The sequence below is a fragment of the Panthera onca genome, chromosome A1, assembly GCF_046562875.1.
Source record: "Panthera onca isolate mPanOnc1 chromosome A1, mPanOnc1 haplotype 2, whole genome shotgun sequence".
NCBI lineage: Eukaryota > Metazoa > Chordata > Mammalia > Carnivora > Felidae > Panthera > Panthera onca.
Genome location: NC_138339.1, coordinates 11,448,842 through 11,469,667, shown reverse-complemented (window position 1 = coordinate 11,469,667; position 20,826 = coordinate 11,448,842). Strand labels below are relative to the sequence as shown.

Below are 20,826 nucleotides of genomic sequence, written 5' to 3'. Positions count from 1 at the left end.
CCCTAAGAGGAAATTCCTCCTGCAGACGCAACGGACAAGGAAATAATTTTAGAAGATCGTTAAGAGGAAAAGGACAATCACACCAACACCAGTAGGTCAGCTGAGAGAGACAGAAGAGGAGTCACTCCAACTCTGACCAAAGACAAATAAGTAGACCACCCTACCAATGAGAAATAGGTTCATGGAAAGCCACCCAGTGACTCTCCAAACCCATTTGGCTGGGAGGTCATGGTCCGAGCCCTTCTGAAGCAATCTCAGGAGAACTAGATCCTGGGCTTTGACACCAGGAGCCTTCCTGCCCTTGAGGCAAATTGTATCTTGGGCAGATTCCAGGGTCAGTCTGGCCTCACCACCATGGCAGGTGGCTTTACAGAGCCAAATAACCTCCCCTCAAGCCACACATTTTGATAATTGGGTAATTTCATCCCGGTTCCCTCGGGCCAGTGCCAATACACTGGATAATTCCCATGAGGGTGAGCCAGCCTTGCTGAATGGTGTGCCATGTTTATCAGAGAAATTAAGGCTCAATCACGTTTTTTCCTCACTCCTATCATGGCTCCAAGGCCTCTGATAAGATGGTTTTTCTGATGCTTTTGATATAATTATTAAACACTTTTTTTTTTTAATTTTCTAGCACTGCCATAGGGGTGTCAAAGGATTTAAGTCATCTGAATGATTCATCCTGAAGGAGGAATTACTACATCCAGTGGAGTCGGGTTCACAGGTGACCTGCCTGTTCCACTGCTGGGTGGCATCAGAAACTGCCATCAGCACAAGCGGCACAGGCTGGTGAAGAAACGCTCAAGCAGAGAAAAGTTCAAGGAGAAGGTGTCCTGGACTGTTAACGTCTGGACTCAGTTTAAAACACACACACACACAAGCAATTCAGGAATAGTCTGGAAGCTGGAAAACTAACTTGTTAATCTCCTTTGCAAGTTACTATTAAAGTACAGCGCATGAAAATGAGACTCATGAAAATGTATGTAGGGACAGCCTGTTAAGATTCCTGAATACTTTAAGAATGTGAGAATAAAGAAATCTAAAAATTATGTTAACATACGTGTAACTACAAGAACCTAAAAAACAAGGTAAGTTTTACTGAGTCTTTAAACTACACTCACAGGGTTATCATTAATCCTTCCTTAATTTGAAGTAGTTTACGTATACATCCACTCTGCCCACATGCACAATGTAAATGTTAAGCCACTGTGTGTGTGTGCGTGCGCGTGTGTGCGCACCAGAATGCAGTCGAGCTGCGTTTCCCCACAAGAGACACAGAATAACTGTCCTCAACAATCGTCCAGAATTATCCTACGTCCAGAATCATCCTACAGTCTTTAACAGTTGCGCGTCAGTCCACAGACTAAAACAGGAAACGACAAAACAAATTTCAGAAAAACTCTTACAGAAAATACCCTTTGCATCATCATAAAATAAGACACCTTGGAAGTGAATACGTTGTCTGAATCTACACGGTCTTGTAATATTCCTTTGTGAGCAAAGCTCCTAGACGACGACTCAATTTCCATCAAAGCCAGGAGATAAAAATTATCCCTGACTGGTACCATCAAATAATAAGGGAGAGTATGAAATCTAGAACTGGAACTGGAAAAAAAAAAAAAAAAAAGCAAATTACAAATGGGTCCCTAAAGCAGAAGTAGAGAGGACACTCCTACCATGCTTCAAATATTTTCCCCACCTCACATTGCTGCCACTGGGTACTGTGTGTGACATATGTAACACCCATTTTAAACCTTGGTATGAAGTCTGCCATTTTTACAGGTGTAAGAACAAAGTAAGAACCGATATTTTAAAATGTTCTCAAGTGTCAGTACAAAGAATATGGACTAGAAGAGTGTTAGATTACAAGCCATCTGTTCTGATAATTTACGATGTGATTTCTCTAATCTCCTTCAACACTACACAACATCTCTATGGCAACAAGTAGCTTCAAATTCAAGTTTGGAGCGCCAATTATGCCTTTAGTCTGCTCGTATAGCAGAAAGGAAGACTGGTCGGCGAGTTCTTCAATGAACCAGGATCTTCTCCTTCAAGAAGGCTGTTCCTGTCACAAATGAGCTACACTCAACTTTCTCCGTTATCTCCAGATACGTAAATGAGATGATTCTGTAAACTGCACATATCACACCTTACACAGAACTGGCCATGGCCCGATAACCCACAACCAATTCGTGTGCCTTGCCATAACAGAATGGTTCCTACACCGTTGTGCACCTGAATTACCGGTAGGGCACATCCAAAGTCCAGATTCCAGGGCTCTATTCTAAAACTACTCCATCAGAATCGCTAGGGATTCTATAATTTAAAGAAACTTTCCAGGTGGGGCACTTAGCTGGCTCAGGAGGAAGAGCATGCAACCCTCGACCTCAGGGTTATCGGTTCAAGTCCCATGCTGGGTGTAAAGATTACTTAAAAAAAAATTTTTTTAACTTTAAAAAAAGAACTTTTCAGGCAATTCTGACGTAGTCCAGTTGAAGAACCACAGGTGTAGATGACAAGCATCTGCGGTGCCCTGTGCTGGCAGCCCAGCAGCTCATACTCAGAAGGACTAACTCGATCCCAACAAAACCTGACGCAGAGCGCTGTCCACACCAGGTGCCCTGCCAGCACTGACAGCCAGCGTGAGGCCAGAAGAGGATGGACAAGTGCCGTTTCCCAAACTAAGTGAGGCCTGAGTTGAGTCAGTTAAGACAGCCAAAAAGACGAGGGAACACCCAATACAAAAACAGGTGGCAGACCACAGACACAGAATGGGGGAGGGGAGCACGGGGCTCACAGAGGCTGATAGGGCCACGCCGACCAGAAGCTTCTCCCGAGGCTGGCCCAGCTGGCCCGGATGGTGTGACGAGGTCTGAAACTCAGAAATGTGTGTCCATGGCTCACACAAGGCCTTGGTCACAAAGCACCCTTTCTAGACCAGCAAAGAAAAAGAAGAGTGTAGGTCATGGAGAACAGAGAATGGTTCTTCCCTAGTCTTTACTAAAACCCTCATCTGTGACACAGGAAAATACCACATCCATCGAGAATGTGCGATAAATGAGACCTGATATTCTATGCCTTTTAAGGAGCATCTCGGATTTCATTTTCACCTTGAGGGCGATTCCAATTAGGTAGACGTGAGCGAGTTGATCACCTCTTACAATTTTAATTTCTACATTATTCCCCAGCACATCTTTAAAAGAGGCCAAAAGAGGGAATCTGCCTAATCATCTTGCCTCTTTAGAATATAAACTCCCACTGGCCAGAGTATTATTTCTGTCTTCTCCAGCTGTACGGCACCTGGCATGTTGATGCTGCTCAGGGATAAACAGCCCATTCATGACACAGTCCCATGTGTACTGAATAGTGCCCATAAAGTCCTTTGAAGATGAAAGCCACTTCAAGTGCTAAGTAATTCTGAGTTAGGCATTTAAGACTGAGAAACAAAGATGACAGACCAAACACCATAAAAAGGTCACCGCCCAGCAGGAAGGCTCTTGTTCTGCCAGACCTCTGGTCCTTTCGCAGGCATGCCACACAGCAGACCAACCCCAATGTGCTTTATGTGTTTTTAATGTATATAATCAGGGGGAAAGGCTTCAAAATGCTACAAAGCATGGAAGTCTTCAGTGGCTCAGGGGTGGGGAGAAATGAGTTGGGGGTTGTTTTCTCATTTCTTCTCTACATTTGGAAACTTGGCGACCAATGAGCCCTCTTTAAAAAAAAAAAAAAAAAAGTCTTCATGGTTTGTTTCTTTCAGGGACCATCCCCTAAAGTAATTTCAAAGCCCCACAAACTTTTCCTTTCTGAGAAGTCTCCTGAGTGGAAGCTAAAATACTCTGCATGAAGTGTCATCTCGATTCTAAAACAGGCACAATGAAAATTACAGCAGAGCATATGCGATTTTATGCAAATTCATAGTTTCTGTCTTAGAGTCTAACACGTACTCCACGTCTCAGTCGTGTATGCGAGTGAGCAGAACGGATGCCAGTGTTCACGAATACAGAACTCACACTAGCAAGAGCACCCTGCCTGCAAGTCCTACTGCAAAGACATTGTCTCTCCCTGCAACCTCCCCAGAGTGTTTATTAAAGACTAAAGTACCACCAGCTTGAACTATTTCAGGTGTGCCTTCCACTATCCCACAACACCCACCCAAGCAAAGGTGTCCTGTCCTCTTTGACTGAAACCCTCTAAAGCTTTCACCGAGAGTTAATCCAAAGTTTTCTAAGAAATCACCAAATATACCATCAAATCATAACTGAACTCCATCAGATCTTACCCATAATACTACTCTCTTTCAAAGGAGTCATTTCATTGCTTTCCCTCCCTGACACCAAAAAAACAGGAAGTAGGAAGCTCCCTAATGGTGTCAAAGGCCTCGGTGTGATGTGCACAGCAGAGCAGGGGAAACCATCAGCAGGCTGACCCTGAGTTCACCCAGATACCCACTTTTGAAAGAAGGTCACTATGCACTTGGCATCCTCACGTCTGTCCCTAGGAGCTACCTGATCTGCGGCAAGTTAAAAAAACCTCTCCGAGCTCCCTTCCTCAGGTATCAAATGGATGTCACTTCACTATGTACCTTGCAGGGGACTAGGAAAATTAAATGGATGGTGCACAGTAAGCACTCAATAAATGAAGCTGTTTGAGAATATGAAATGTGTTACCAATTTAGCCATGACCTTTTTTCTTCTTCTGTTAATACATAACTTACATACTACAAAATTCACCGTTAAAGTATACCATTCATGGGGCACCTAGGTGGCTCAGTCGGTTAAGCGACCGACTTCAGCTCAGAGCAGGACCTCACCGTTCATGAGTTCAAGCCCCGTGTCAGGCTCTGTGCTGACAGCTCAGAGCCTGGAGCCTGCTTCAGATTCTGTGTCTCCCTCTCTCTGCCCCTCCCCTGTTCGTGCTCGCTTGCTCTCTAAGAATAAATAAACATTAAAAAAAATTTTTTTAACAAATAAAGTATACCATTCACAGCACCTGAGTGGCTCAGTCAGTTAAGCATGGACTTTGGCTCAGGCCATGATCTCACAGTTTGTGAGTTTCAACCCTGCATCGGGCTCTCTGCTGTCAGCTCAGAGCCCACTTTGGATCCTCGGTCTCTCTCTCTCTGCTCCTCCCTCGCCCGTGCTCTCTCAAAAATAAATAAAACGTTAAAATAAAAAATAAAGTACACCATTCAGTGGTTTTTAGTACATTCAGTGTTGTGCAACCATAGCCACTACCTAATTTCAGAACATCTTTATCACCCCAAGACTTTCTCCAGATTGCCTGACCCATTAGCAGTCATTCCCACTCTCCCTAGGCATGACCTTTTATTCTCCAAATTTTCTAAATATCAAAAGCCTTTCCTGGGTGTCTGGCTGGCTCAGTTGATGGAGCACTCAACATCTGATCTCAGGGTTGTGAGTTCAGGCCCAACACTGGGCATGAAGCCTATTAAAAAAAAAAAAAAGCATAAAATATTAGTAAGCAAATTATGATTCTTCTTTCTTGCTAAAATGTCTAGTTGTAGAACTTCTACAAGTACAGAGGCCAAATTTTCCAGAACAAGATCAAATACGCATGAGGACATTTATAGGAAATACAGAACACAATGCAGGAAATCAAGACTATCTCCCCAAATCAAGGCCCTATGTTCTGTCATCTTTTAATGTTGGAAAACACCAAACAGCAAATACTTTGCCTGTAACATAAGATCTGCACCCGCCGTTCCACAATTTCTAGAACTGAGTACACGCAAACGCACTTCCCGCACTTCCGGAAACCCCGCACTGAAGCAGAAACCACGTTGCTGCCACATTAAATTCATGCAGGTGGTTTCCGAGAAGAAACACTTAACTCAATGAAGGGCAGCAAGCAACAGTCTCCCAAGTCCTGACTCATGACTTCCTCCAACATAGGAACTCCGCTCCTTCCCCAATCAGGGGACTGTGGATTCCTGAGAAAGGACCCCACCCATCGAGGGCCCGTGGCCCTCTCACCACCCACTCTGCATCTCAACGCTTTCCTTTCTCTTCTTCCTCCATTTGGGCAATTAGTACCGAGAGGAAGATGATAAACTGTCTTTCCCATAACAGGTGTCATCTTCATAAACTGTACTTACCAGAAATTAATCTCCCTTTCTTATTTGGCAACTCCTTATTTTTCAATTTTGTGCTTCAACATCACCAGAAAGTGAGCTGTTGATGGAGTCTGGCAGCTCTTTTCTTAAACATGCCTCTGGGGAGTTCCAGCGCATGACTTCATCTGTTTTCTTTGGATGATTAACTGACAAAGCCCTGAGCTGAAAAGCTGACCACTAACTGCCGATTTGAACAGTTTAAACTTGAAGATGTAGGTTCGCTTATCGCAGTGGTGTCGGCTAGAATTTGAAACTACTTTCCGCCTATTCTTGGATTGAGCGAGTCAGTAAAGATCATGAGGGTTAAGGGGAGCCTTCAGTGTTCAAGAAGGGAATTGCAAATTTGGGAAAGGGAAGATTAAATGCACCCTGTGGCTCTGGACTGGAATTGAAGGCGTGAGTATAAACTCATGGTTGTTATTCTATTTTTTCTAATTTTTTAAAAATGTTTACTTATTTTATTTTGGAGACAGAGCGTGCATGGGGAGGGGCAGATAGAAAGAGACAGAGAATCCCAAGCAGGCTCCTTGCTGTCCGCGCCAGCCCCCATGCAAGACTTGAACGCATGAACCATGAGATCATGACCTGAGCCGAAATCAAGAGTTGAGAACTAACTGAGCCACCCAGGCGCCCCCACTCATGGTTACTTTAGACAGACAGATGCAGAAAGAGATAGTGACATGTGTGCATCTGTGACATTATATACGCATGTGTACACATATATGCATGTGTATACATACACAAACGCTTCCTAGCCCTGGCCATTGACTGGTTCTAGACGCAATAATGACACCCCTGTACCAATGAACACACTTAGGCCCAGACTGTGTTTCTAAATACCATTTCTCTACTAAAATGAACCAGGGTGTCTTGAAGAAGCGGCTGATTACACGGCTGCAGTAAGAAAAGTACAACACAAGCCTGGAACATCTTATTGTGTCAGAAAATAGCAAAGAGCTCAGAAAATGATAGTGACAAGTCACAAAAGATAAAGGAGCCAGTCTGAAAGGACTCCCACTGGCCAAATCTTGGAAAATTTGAGCATCAAACGAAAAAATGATAGCAAAGGATTATAACCTATTGAATACAATAGGACCCCAGGAGGACATATTTACATAAATAAATAAATAGGGCAGAAGGAAAAGCTCTTCCTTATCGTAGAAAGTCAGGGAAACACAAGGAATAATGAAGTTCGAAAAATCACCATTTCACAACCATCCGAGTAATCACTGATTCCAGCAAAAATCATCTACAGATGCTACAACCAGCAAATGAAAGTCAGGAAAGGAGCAGGATTTGACATAGTCTCAAATCATCTCGCAACAAAACATTAACTGTAAGGAAACACTACAGTGGAGAAACCCGGTAGTCACCACCTGAACCAATGCCCCACGTGGGGCTGCTGACAGCTGCATCCCTGACAGGGCGCTCTGGGACCTTCTGCCACAAAAGCACAACCTGGATCTAGTCACAAGGAATCCTACCACCCACACTCAGGAACGGTCACCCAAAGAACTGACTGGAATCTTCGAAATACAGGGGTAACAAGAGAGACTGGAGGAATGTTCCAAATTAAAGAAAACCTAGGAGACACAACAACTCAATGTAGTATGTGGTCCTGGATGGAATGCTGGACCACAAATACTTTTAATTGCCAAAAAGGACATTTCTGGAACAGCTGGTTACATTTTACTAAGGTCAGTACATTTAGGTAGTAACATTGTATCAAATTAATGTCCTGATATGGATCATCATGTGAATGAATGTCACTCCTCTTAGAAAATACACAGCAAGCCACCATGTAGAAGTAAAGGCATCATCAACTCTGAAACTTACTCTCAAATGGTTCAGAAACAAAATCCCATGCAAATTTTATATACATATAAACACACACACACACACACACACACACACACACACACACAGAGGGGCAGGGGAAGATCGTGCACACGCATGTGTGGTGAAATAGAAACAGATAGGGAATCTGAATCTGAGTTATTTCTCTTTGAACATGAGTTCTGGCTTCTCAAAACAGACCTACCTGCCCCCACCCCCAAAAATAAACCCCACAAACTTTACACGTAATCAGCAATGAAGACATGAACCAACTAAGCCAAAAGTAACACAGTGAAATCTCACTTCAACTGAGTTGATATGGATTCGAGCTTGGTACCTCCTTTCGTTGGGTTAAAAATCAAAGACAAACCATAACGACCATGTCAAAAGTAACCCATAATCTCACATTAAACAGCAGGCTAGTCCTATTCTTTTAGTTCCAGAAATTTTTTAAAAACAAGAATTAAATAAAAACGGAAAAACCTGAAACCCTTGGAAAGTCTTTGAGCAAACCAGGAGGAAACAAAAATGTGGATTTCCAGAGCACAATACATCTCCAGGTTATGTAATGTCTACACTCACAACAGCAGCGTTTCCATCATCCCCTGACTGAAATACGAAAACTCTAAGGGAGCCGTGCAGTTGCTGAGACCCACACAGAGACAGAACGTGGTTCCAGTGTGGAAAGGCCGCCGGGAGTCCCTGCAGGCATGAACCTGACCAGCATCCCAGAGGACCAGGCCACAGTAGGGACGGGGACAGGTGAAGTGTCACAGACAAAAATGCACCCCACAGGTGGAGAAATCTACAACACACCACGCTGAAAGGACGGTGGAAAACAATCCTGTTCCCCAGGACCCCATCATCATCCACACGCACGTTTCCACGAATAACAGCAAAAAAAAAAAAAAAAAAAAAAAAAAAAAAAAAAAAAATGAGAGGCTGCAACAAAATAGCTACACGGAGAGAACCAGGAGTCACCACACCCACCTTATAAAATTGTCCCCAGAAGAGCAGCTGAGCATGGCCCCGCCCCAGTCCCCCGTCCTCAGAAAGGAAGACCCAGTAATCCTTATAATGTGTCAGACACAGCAAGCTGCCGGCCGCTCCCCGCCCTTCTCACACTTCCCTCTGCCAACCCCGCCAACCCCGCCAACCCCGCCAACCCCGCCAACCTCGACCCGACAGCCACCACAGGGGAGGCCTCCCACCCAGCCCTTGGGGGCAAGTCCACACAGCCAGGGAGCCAGAGGACCAGCCTTTCTCCCCCACCACCAGGATCCCTCCCAAGGATCCCGAGACAGGGGAGAGCCGGCAGAGCAAAACTCACGCGGTCAACATGCCTCAAATGAAGAGCTAGGTTGCTAGGATTATTTATGTAAAAAGGAACATCGGTTTTAATTAGGTGAGAAGAGGACCGGCACAGAAGCTAAATTACAGGGCCCAGACCAACCTGAAAACAAAAACGCCTGCTATATCCTGGAATCTTTCACTCAACTCTGCTTGATGTGTGACTTGTAAATTATAGCTTCGATCCTCAACACACAAGAATATACGTATTCAATTTTAAAGATCTGAAAATTACAACACAGGATCCTATGGGAAGCTGTACAGAGTGAGGGCCCTCTCCACTCCCTCCGTCACGGAGGGCTTTGTGGTCTGGCAGCCCTGGGCGTCAATTCCAGCCCAGGCCCTCACCAGCAGAGCAAACTGGGGTCATTCATTCCACCTCACCAGAGGCTGAGGTGTTCACACTGACCCAGAAGCCAGCACCTGCTGGCAGGGGGGATGTGACTTGGGGCCCTTCCCCGCTCATCCTCCCTCCCTCCCTCCTGCTCGTTGTCTCGCAAAATAAATAAATAAATAAACTTAAAAAAAAAAGAAACTCAGATGGCGGTAGAGAAAATAGTTAACACCACGACTTCACCAGGTTTTCTTAAAGGACAGCATCGGCATTAACAGTATTTGGGGGAAAAAATAAAGATCGTATTTTAAATATCATCCTGTGAGCTTCCAAGAAAGTTATTGCTTTGTGGACGCACTTATTCTACTCTCCTCTGAAGCATAATTCCAAAGGTTCTATCTGACCCCCTATGACTGGAGGTCCTGGCCTCCCACACGACTCTGGCAGCTGCTGCTGGAGATTTAGATTCCAGCAAGAGCAAGGGCAGCACGGGAGAGGCAGCGGCCGTTCCAGTCTGCCATCTTCCTCGTTTCCCAAAATACGGCCCCAGATCCCCAAGGAAGTTGTCAGAGGAAATTTACAGTGATCTCACCTCAAGCCTGCGTCAGGTTTACAGTCAAAGGTTTGCAGCAGTTTGGTTCAGGAGACAGGTTCAGGAGAAGGGACCTACAGGCTGGTCCCTTCGGTGAGACGGGACTTCACACAATGCCATGAGGAAGGAGAGAAATGCCTGGCAATGAACCCTGCGAAGTTTGTTCTCGGGAACTACAGTTAAATATTGAGAAAGAAACACATACACAGACCAGCTAACAAAATGCTGAAATCAAGGACTCTGTCACAAAGCCCCTCCCCTGTGAGAGCAGAGGCAACCAACCCATCAGGGGACAAGTGAACTCAACTGCCACACGAAAAAAAAAAAAACGTATGGCCTGGAAACCATCAAATTAGTATCAGTTCTCAAGGCTCCTGAACCCAAGACATATGAGGACAAGTGCAACAGCACTGAGATGGAGGTGAAATAACGCTAAAAGTCATGTGTGAAATACATCGTGCCTCTGTGCGATCTGGTCTTTCAGTCAGTGGTCGTCCCTGGCATGCCAGCTGTCATCACTGCGGTACTGAAAAGGGCGTTGAGGGCTGGAGATAACTTCTCATAGTTTCAAACAAGAAACATCTATTTGTTTAGTATCAGGCTAATGAGGAATTTATTCCAGTTATTTGGATGCCAAAATATTAAGTAATTTAAACTGCACAGACTTCATTACATGAGACTAATTAGAAATATTTATAATAACATTCCGGTCAAAGTATTGTTTCCCAGTATCTGTATGTAACTTCAGAACAAATAACAGAAGAATTAGACTTTGGGGCCTTTACCAAACTAATAAAATTATCCAAAAACTTATATATATATATATATATATATATATATATATATATATATACATTTACACACACATATATATGCACATTTTTTCCCCTGTAGATCCTAGCATATCTGTCATGCAGAACAAGGACTAAGTAAATGCAAGGAAGAAAACGTAAAACTTTCAGAATCTGAATAAGCCAGGAGTGCCCTCCCATAGGGTTGCAGAGGTGATGTTCCACAACAGCTGGCAGTAAAGAAGGAATCCTTGAAAGGTGGATCAATGTCAGACTAGGAAGTACAAGGAATAAACAATGGAAAACAACTTCTTACAAGCATTTCACATGCATAATTTGCAAATTAAAATTAAAACACTTTGCCCTAGAGCACACATGTCATTCATACACGTGACTTCGCATATACTAGGGGACATGGGTTCTTTTAAAATAGATTTCAGGGACGTCCCGGGGGGCTCAGTCGGTTGAGCAGCAGACATTGGGTCAGGTCATGACCTCACAGTTCACTTTGCGGGTTTGAGCCCCAAATGGGGCTCTGCATCAGGCTCCCTGCTGTCAGCACAGAGCCTGCTTCAGATCTGCTGTCCCTATCTCTCTCTCTCACCCTCCCCTGCCCAAGCTCGCTCTCTCTCTCTCTCAAAAATAAACATTTAAAAAAAATAGATTTCAAATATCAGTGTCTGATATATTCCTACGTTCCTTCTTGCTTTGAGACCACCATTCCACAGAATCCCAAAGTGAGGTGTTTTCCAAGATCTATACATACATACATAGACACGAAAAAAAAGAAGATACCAAGAAACCCTATCTAAAATTATTCAAGGATTATACTTTCAAATTTGAATTGTGTTTTTCCCAAGTTCAAGAATAGCTTTATTTTGTGGTTATGAATCTTAAATGCGGGGACTAACGCTTTATAAATGCATTCATCAATCATCAATACTGCAGCAAAGTCAGTTCTACCTGAGAAGGCCCAAGAACAGAGGGCTAATGGCCTCACACAGAAACAAATGTGGGAATAACACCCTCTGCCCCAAATGAAACTTATCCCTAGAAATTCCTTCTGTAACACCAGGAATACTGAGACAGTACAGACCATCGCACATTTACTACTCTTCTATCTGGACAGCGACAAAAACTCACCGGAGTGGGTAAATTTGAAGCAGGAAAAATGGTGACTGTTCATATCTAAAGATAGGGATTAAGTCAGCAGACTTGACTTACATGCCATATGGATTCCCCAAGTTAACGCTTCTTGCAGAACCCAAGAAAAGGATATTTATTTCCTCATAACTACCTTTGAAGTTTCCCTAGTAATTACACAAGTTTGGTCCCACTGGTCAAGGCAGTCTGGGGGACTACTGTTATCTTTCAAATCAATAGGAAATCTTTTGGAATTAACTGGGTTTTGCTCTAGCTTAACTAGAGAAATAACTTAATTGGATTTGGGTTTTGTTGATATCTCATTGTTTTAAAACTATTTACATTTCCTTGATTACTAGTGGAGCTGGCATTTATTTGTGGTACTTCTCTGAATTATCGGTTTGCCTGTTTTCCTTATGGATTGTCTTACTGACTTGAGGAAGCCCTTTTTTTCTTACAGGTATAGAATTCTTTGATTTGTAATGAAATGTTTACTCCCAGTTTGTTATCAGCCTTTTTTTTTAATGTTTTAAATTAACATACAACAAAACTAATGGGGGGCGGGGGGTGCAGGTCTATGTATTTTAACACATATAATCAGCAACACAGCAAAGATACAAAACAGTTCCATCATCCCCCAAAATGCCCCTCATGCTGACCCTCTGTAGTCATGACCTTCCAAACCCTAACGCCTGGCAATCAACCAATCTGTTCTCTCACTGTCCTGTCTGTTTGAGAATGTCACAGAAGTGGAATCATTCAACATGAGACTGCCTTCCTTTACGCAGCATTAACTGAGTGGGGTGCACCACAGTTGATCTGTTCACACCTACAATGTTTGAATGCTAATGGCAACATAAGACTGCAAAGGGCCCCCAACCCTTCCAGCAGCAGGACGGTAACAGCAGCAGACCACGTACTTCTCTTCTGGAACTGCAGAGAAAGAGCAGAGGGTTCGCAGAACTGCCAGGACTCTGCAGAAACCCCTCCTAAAGAAAAGCCAAGTGCAATTCATCACTGTCCCTAACAGGACCACAGACTGTAAGAAAATCAGCCTGATTAACTCACATGAACACCACTAACCCAAAGTACCCTAGACCTAGAATCTATTCTTTACTTCGACAACGTCTTCATTACGCTTTCTCTGTCAGTGTAACCGCTAAAAGGTACTAATTTATGACAAAGCCCAAATAGAGTAATGCTTCCAAAATACAAGATTTGCTCTGCAGATTTCTCCACATTCCTCACCAACCAGACAAGAGTAGACATGTGGCTAATTAAAACAGTCAGTAATCTAAAAGTCAAGTATATTTATCACCAAAATGAAGTTCTTTATTTCCACAGCACATCTGGCATTCGACCAAATATTACAGAGTCACAGGAAAAAAAACAAAACAAAACAAAACAGAAGCTACACCCTTTCCCCAGCTTAACAATCTGCCACATGCTTGGAAAAGTCTGCACACACCTGCCCTTCTGCCCTGGACATATAACCTTTCCCAGAGAGCAGGTGGTTAGTAATTTGGGTTTCCAGGGGCTTCCTCACATGGAGAGGAACAAAAAGGAGGAAATTAAGACCAAAACTATTCAGTAAGCACAATACGTGTCCCCATCCATGAGGAAGAAGTGAAAATGAGTACTTGTGCGCTTGCTGACCATTACACAGCAGAGATGTGTGCCCACGAACAAGAATGTCTGCAAGGAAGGCTTAATAATGTCAAAAGGTTGGGAGACGACACTGGAAATTCTAGCCAGATATCTCCTTTTCCTCTTTATAAACTGGCAGAGATGGAGTGAAATCAGGGTCTCGCAGGGGCTGGGCACTGTGGTGAGTGAAGAGGCAAAGGTCCCAAGAGGCAAGACCTCCACTGTGGCCACAGGAGGCCCAGAGACGGTGGGGAGAGGAAGGCGGAGGAGGGGAAAGCAGCAGCAGCAAACCAATGCTTTGCAGGGCCCTGTTCCCAGTCCCTCCCTCCTTTTCTCCTTCTTGGTCCTTTCCCCTCAGTTAAGAGGTGCTGTGACAGGAACTCCCAGGTGGCTCCAGTGAGTAGTACATCAGCCAGGATTCCTAAGTGCCAAGGTCACCGAGCAGACTCCCCATACATGCTCATTTCCTTGCCCACCGCTCTGCTAAACAGCTCATCCACAGAATCTAGAGTAGGACGAGACAGAGAACTCTGTCCCGCTATCTAATCCCGCCTGCCCCTCTCTCCAACCGTGGGCCCATCCAGATCCCTGCCTGCCATCAGCTTCAATGGGGCTGAGAAGCAAGGAGAAGTTATAAAAGATGGCACTCTCCATCCACAAGACAAATAACACAGTCACTGCTGGCAGCTCACCCAAGTCCACTCAGATGAACACTTGGGAGAGGAAGGGATGAGACGGACATCAAAGCAAGCCACCACCTTCCACCAAAATGCACCGCGAATCTCCCTCCAACCCACTTCTTCTCTGTCCACGGAGTAGCTGCTGTTCCCACCAGTGGCACTACTGACGTTTGTCAAGACAATGCACTTAAGGAAATAAAAACCAATTCATTATAAAATTGAGGAGGAATGAAGGGGGTTGTTAAGACTGCTTTTTATAGTAAAACACAATTCATCCCTATCAACAGAAGTGATTTTTACGAGGCAGTAAAGTGTGGCTATTGATTAAGAATTTGACTTTTCTCTGGAATTCCGCCAAGGATGTCAGATAAAATTTTATTTTCTCAGTACAGGAATCAAGTAAATAAACTTAAAATAAATACCGGATACAGCTGACTTACATTATGACAGCTTCAAACACACCTTGCACTTTCAGTTAGAAACAAATCCCAAATTTATCATAACATTTCAAAGGTCTAGAAAGACCATCCTAATCACTTTTTTTTTTTAACGTTTATTTATTTTTGAGACAGAGAGAGATAGAGCATGAATGGGGGAGGGGCAGAGAGAGAGGGAGACACAGAATCCGAAGCAGGTTCCAGGCTCTGAGCTGTCAGCACAGAGCCCGACACAGGGCTCGAACTCACAAACCCTGAGATCATGACCTGAGCCGAAGTCGGATGCTTAACCGAATGAACCACCCAGGCACCCCTAATCACTTATTTTTAATACACATTTGAGGAACATAGTTAAATCACAGGCTTCACTTTGAACAGAACCACTTGTGTCATTTATATCTTGCTTAATCATTTAAATCGTTAAAATGGCTTCATTTGAATCTTGGATGGCTAACCCGCAAAGGGAAAAATACAATATCCTGCATCAATAAGTCAATTTACAAGGTCTCAATGAGAAGTTTCTTTCAATGATTGTTTTACTGTGCTTTGATTTCTTGAAAGTCACTTATGGGATTATTTTTAGCTATCTCTTTGCTTTCCTCTAAAACTGAACCTGAATGCCACCAAAAAAGGAGAAACTGACATTCTCAAATAACATTTTCTTTGACTCCTTTTTTCAAAATATTGAAGGTAACAAGGACTGAATTCGTAATACAATAATTATTATTAGTGCTCACAGAGACCAAAGCTGCCAGACTTCTAAATATACACAGATGTAGTGTGGCCAGCTTGAGGCCTCCACTTATGTGGTGTTAGCAGCATAAATATGAAGAAAAGCATCCCTGAACGCTCCATGAGGAAATCATCATATCGAAACACAGAAAGATATGCATACTGCTCTGTCACTAAGTAACAGACTCAATTTTCTTCATATGTTCTGTTGGAAAGAAGGGCTGCAGCCAGGAGTTCAGAATAAGATCTAATGAAAGAAACCCAACACGATGGGCTGCGATGCTTCAGAATAACCACAACCTTTATTCTCTGCACATTCATCTAATGCCAACCTAAAACATGCCAGGCAGGTTAAAAATAATGCATTTATGTAAGTACCCCCCCCCCCCACACACACACACTCTTGCAAGGTTAAATAGAGAGCTCTGAAAGAATGATTTATTGCCACAAGAATACAGCCCCAAAATAGATTGGCAATAAAAGTGATTGGTCCCAGGGGGCTTGAGAACTAATGTAAGCAAAGTCCTGGCCATGAGAGGCCTCCAAGAAAGAGTGTACCAGAGTCGGGGGCGCACTTTCTGGCCCTGACCCCACCCTTACTAGAATTACACTCTGAGCAAGTCACTTGACCTCCCTAGAAGCCTGATTCCCTTTCTGTAAAATAAAGAAACTGGACTAGCTCACATCTGTGATCCAACCGCCCCACCCCCCTTTTTTTTCCTTTTGAAATCTGCTTCATCTTTCCTAGAACTGAGGTCTGTGTGAAGGAGAGAAGTTTGAAATTCACTAACACCTGTGGAAAACCTCAGCTGCCCTCTAACACAGCATCGCCACATATTTCCGCTCAATCCAATTTAACACTAATTGACCTGCCTGCTGGTGCCAGGTTTATAAAAAAAGGAGAGTCGGGATTGTCAAAATGGATGGGAAGTCTCTGTGCCAAGGACCTGAGTGGGGAATGAAATGGCAACATATGAGGTAAGACCTTGATTGAGGTGGACGCTGGGTGACACAAAGCAGGGGGAAAGGGCAATCACTGCTCTGAAGCCATGAGCTCTCCATGGAAAAGTGGAGAATAACCATCAGGTGCTGAGGGCTCAGAGGGAACCACAGAATCCTAGTGGGAAGCAGCCCCTGAGCCACCCCCCCCCCCAAGTGCAAGCGCCCTAACCCCAGCACCTCTGAGCCATCTCCCCCCACCAAGTGCAAGAGTCCTAACCGCAGCACCCAACTCTGAAGCTTGGCAGGTGGTGGTGCCCCTGCTGAGCACTTCCAGTAACAGAGAAATCACACGGCAGCTGATTTTATTCCCGAACTGCTCTAATTGTCTAAAAAGTCCTATTAAGCTGAAGTCTTTCTCCTTGCATCCAACCATGGGTACTAGTTTTCAATACATGACTACAAAGTTAAAATTTAATGCAGGACAGAGAAAGGATACAAAGGAAAGAGAATAAGGTAGCCAAGCAAACAGTTCCAGGGCTGAGAAATGAAAGGCAACCAACAGAAATGCTTTGTCTAGGACACCTTGGCAATTTTAACTACCAGGCTCTTTTTGGAAAAATGTTCACACCCTAATCTGTCCACCGCAGTCAATGAGAACCTTTTTCCTGTGTTTCTCCATCTTAGAAAAGAATGTCAGATTTTACTGATGGACTTGGCCTCTCCATTCAGTCATCCATATTCAATCAAAGCAGACAAGGAGCCCCCCACCCACCCCCGTCTGAGCCACTCTACCAGGTGAGGTCCCTACCCACAGTCCTGCTTCATCTGTCCTGACAGGTCCAAACCTCCCACCCCACCCCCCACAAATTCAACTGAATGGTCCCTCTCTACCCTCCGCTAGACATCACTGTCCTAGATGCTGCAGCCAAGATCTAGGTCAGGGATTCAGAGCTGCCCAAAGGAGGGAAAAGCACTTTAAAAAGATGTTCCAGACTTCCCCTGGGATGGGACAGTGCAACTGCTGCTACTTAAAATCTGCTCTGCCTCCTGATTCCAGATCAAACAACTAAAAGGATGGTTTGTCAAATCATTTTGGAGGCTGGAAGAAAGGAACAAACCAGTGAAAGCATTGCCTGATTTTGCCCGAAACTGAACATGGACAAGAGTCCGGGCACGGAAGCAAGCACAGGTGTAGGCATGGCCACCAGCAGACTTACCTCCCCAGATAAATCCTGGGAAGAGCTACACTGACAGGGAGCAAGTTTTCTGTGGGCATTCAGTCCACCCTAATGTCTTTTGGGCTCTTCTTAGCAAAAGAAGTAATTTCTCTACTGTGCATAATAAAGATGTAAGAAAGTCTGGTCTCACAAGCACCAAAAATTCCATCTCCAGGGCACAGGAGCCTTTCTAACAGAGAGAGGCTGAATTCCGCACAGAATCTATTATTCCGTGACAGGTGGTAGAAACAGAGAAAAGACAGGCTAGACTTTAGCTTCAGGGCATGAAGAGAAGACGTCCCAGTTCTGCTGTTAGGAGGTAAAAGGAGGCTGCTCAATCCGGCTAGCTAGTTGTACCCCCCCCCCAAAAGGGGGGGGGAGCTTTCATTTGAAGGAGTTCATGTTTTCCTAAACCTTTGCTTTCTGCAAGGACCTCACGCGGAGAGAGAGAGAGCACTAGGAAGTATATTAACCCCAAGCTGACACTGTAGAGTCGGTGTATGTCAGTCCCAGCCACATCCAATCTGTTAAAACGACTCAAAAATAACCCCGCTTGGCAAAGATCAAGAAAACGAGGGAAAGACCGTGCTACACCAGGCATCTACTGGCACTAACTTCTACCTCCGACCATCGCCCTCCCGCTGCAAACTGCTTCTGGTGACCCCGAATACCGAATTTGAAAGAGGCCTGGAAGAAACGTGAACCGCCGGCCACCAGCGCGCGCCCCATCATAGGCCGCTCCCCAGACGTCCCAGCCCCGCCGTCCTCACCAGCACCCAGCACACGCCCTCCGCCCGCCGGGCCCGGCCGCAGACCTGGCCCGCCCTTCTCTGTTCTCCAGCGCGGAGTCTGCATCCTCCCGGCCCCGCGCCCGCCCGATCAGCGTGCGCTCCGGGCTTCGGGCCCCGGAGGCCATCGCCGCCGCCGCCCGCTCCTCCGCTGCCGCCCGGACGCGCGAGCAGACCGGACTGGGGCGGGGTAGGGGGGGGCGGACGAGGGGCGCGGGGGCGCGGTCCCGACTCACGCGGGATCTGGGCCCAGGCTGGAGGCGCCGCCGCGGGGGTCCCGGGGACGCCCTGTCACGCCCCCCAGACCTCCTCCCCGCGGGACTGCAGCCAAGCTCACCTCTCCCACGGGCACCCCCTCCTCGCTGGAGAGACACCCGGCCACCTGGCACTGCCTCCACCTCCAAGCCACCCAGGCAGTGCTCCGCGCGCCTGGCTCCCCCAGGGCCGCCGCGCTCCCAGATGTCCCACCCGGGCCGCCCCCGGAGACAATGGCTCACCCGCCTCCCGGCCCGCCGCGCTTCAGCTCGGCCACCTCCCCCCTCCCTGGGCAGCGGGTGCCATGGCTTCCCCGTTTCACAGAAGCCTAGGCAGCGGCCAGGGAGGTGACAGGCTGGAGGACCGAGCAAAGAAACCGGGCTGCTAATGGGGTCGAGGAGGGGCCAGGTACAAATCGGCCACAGAGACCGGCCCAGATGAGAGCCGCTCTCCCGGGTCCGGCCCCGCCACCCCCGTCCGCTCGGCCTCCGGGGCAGGGGCCTCCGCCCTCACCGTCCCCGCCGCCGACTCCTCGGCCCTCCCGCAAAAGAGACAAAGAGCCGGCGCCCCAACCCGTGGAGCGGTGGCCACCGGGGGCGGGGGACGGGAAGATTTTACCCCGGAACGAGGGACGGGCGCAGGGAAGGGCCAGTCGGCGGCGTCCGGGCCGAGCCGCGGCCCGCGGGGCGGTGCGGGCAGTGGGACACGCCGGTGGAGGTCCGGGAGACCGGGCGTGGGGGTGCAGCAGCCCGGGCCAGAGCGCGCCGGGCCCTACGAACGGGCGAGCACCGGGCGCGCCGGGACTCGCGGACCGCGCCTCCGCGGCGGGCTTGGCCGAGCGCGCGGGCAGCGCCGCAGTTGCACTCACCGGATCGGAAGAAGGCCGCGATGTCGGCCAGGTCCTTGGCAGCCTCCTCGGCCCCCTCTCCCGCGCCGCCCCCGCAGCCCGAGCCCGCCGCGCTGGCCGTGGCGGCGGGGCCGGAGGACGCGGCGGGGGCGGCGGCGCCGCCGCTGCTGCCGCTCATGGCTGCGGCGGCGCCCGCGGCCGCGCCCGGCTCGGGCCCCGCGCCCCTAGCGCCGCGTGCCGCCCGCTCCGCGCCGGGCCTGGAGGCGCCGAGCGCCCAGCTGCCCGCGCCCGGCGCGCGGACGCAGAGCCCTGGGGCGGCAGCGGGCGGCGGCGGCGGCGGCTCCGCCAAGGGAGCGCGCCCACATAGACGAGGACTCCGCCCGGTAGCCGCGAGCCGGCCGCGGGGCGGGGACGCGGAGCCACGGCCTCGGCGGCGCCGCCGGCCGGAGCGCGGGCAGCAGCGCGCGCCGCGCGGGACACGCAGTCGCAAGGGCGGGGGCCCGTGGCCGGCAGGAGCTCCGGGATCACGGGCGCCGGCGGCAACCGCGAGCCTCCATCTTGATTTCAAATGGGGAAGGAAGGAGGGGGAGGGGGAAAATCACGGCTGAGGGAACCCGGGTGAAAGGAAAAGGGAGAGCAGGGAAAGGAGAGGAAGGAAAAAAAAAGAGGGGCTTCGGGAATTTCCGGCGAACATCGTCAGGGACCCGAGCGTGGGCTCGGCGGGTGGGCGGGGCCTGGCGGGAGGGGCGGGGCCGCGCCCGGCGGCCGGACGCCCGGAGAGCCGGCGGGCGGCTGCGTGAATGCTCAGCGGCGCTTCTAGTCCTCCGCCCGGGTAGCTCCAGCCTTTGGAAGGAGCAGGAACGCTCCCACCAGCGGGGGCGGACCTTTCCTGCGGCCGGCACGGTCCTCCGAGCGCTTGAGCTGGGTGTTACAGACGTCGCTCGCGGGAACGGGTGACTCAGGCACCGGGCTGGCATTGGCACGTAGACCGGGCTCCATAATAGTTGTTGAATGAACAGAGCGCATGGAAACAGTCCCAGAGGCGAGTGGGGCACGTCTGAACTCCTGGGGGTACAAGTCTTCTCGTCTGTAGAATGAG

At 47.7% G+C, this 20,826-nt stretch overlaps 1 protein-coding gene across 3 annotated transcripts in view; it reads right to left on the bottom strand.

Annotated features, from left to right (window-relative positions):
* Nucleotides 1-20,418, bottom strand: part of TRIO (trio Rho guanine nucleotide exchange factor) — a 355,586-nt gene extending 335,168 nt beyond the window's left edge. For 2 of the 3 annotated variants that reach the window (XR_013554624.2, XM_060634370.3), the window contains exon 1: nt 19,749-20,418. Coding sequence is in view for 2 of the 3 variants with exons in the window: in XM_060634370.3 (XP_060490353.1) it covers nt 19,749-19,905 (157 nt within the window). In the remaining variant the exon portion in view is untranslated. The remainder of the gene's footprint in view (nt 1-19,748) is intronic. The other variant, XM_060634366.3, reaches the window with a different exon arrangement.
* Nucleotides 20,419-20,826: the final 408 nt, after the last annotated feature.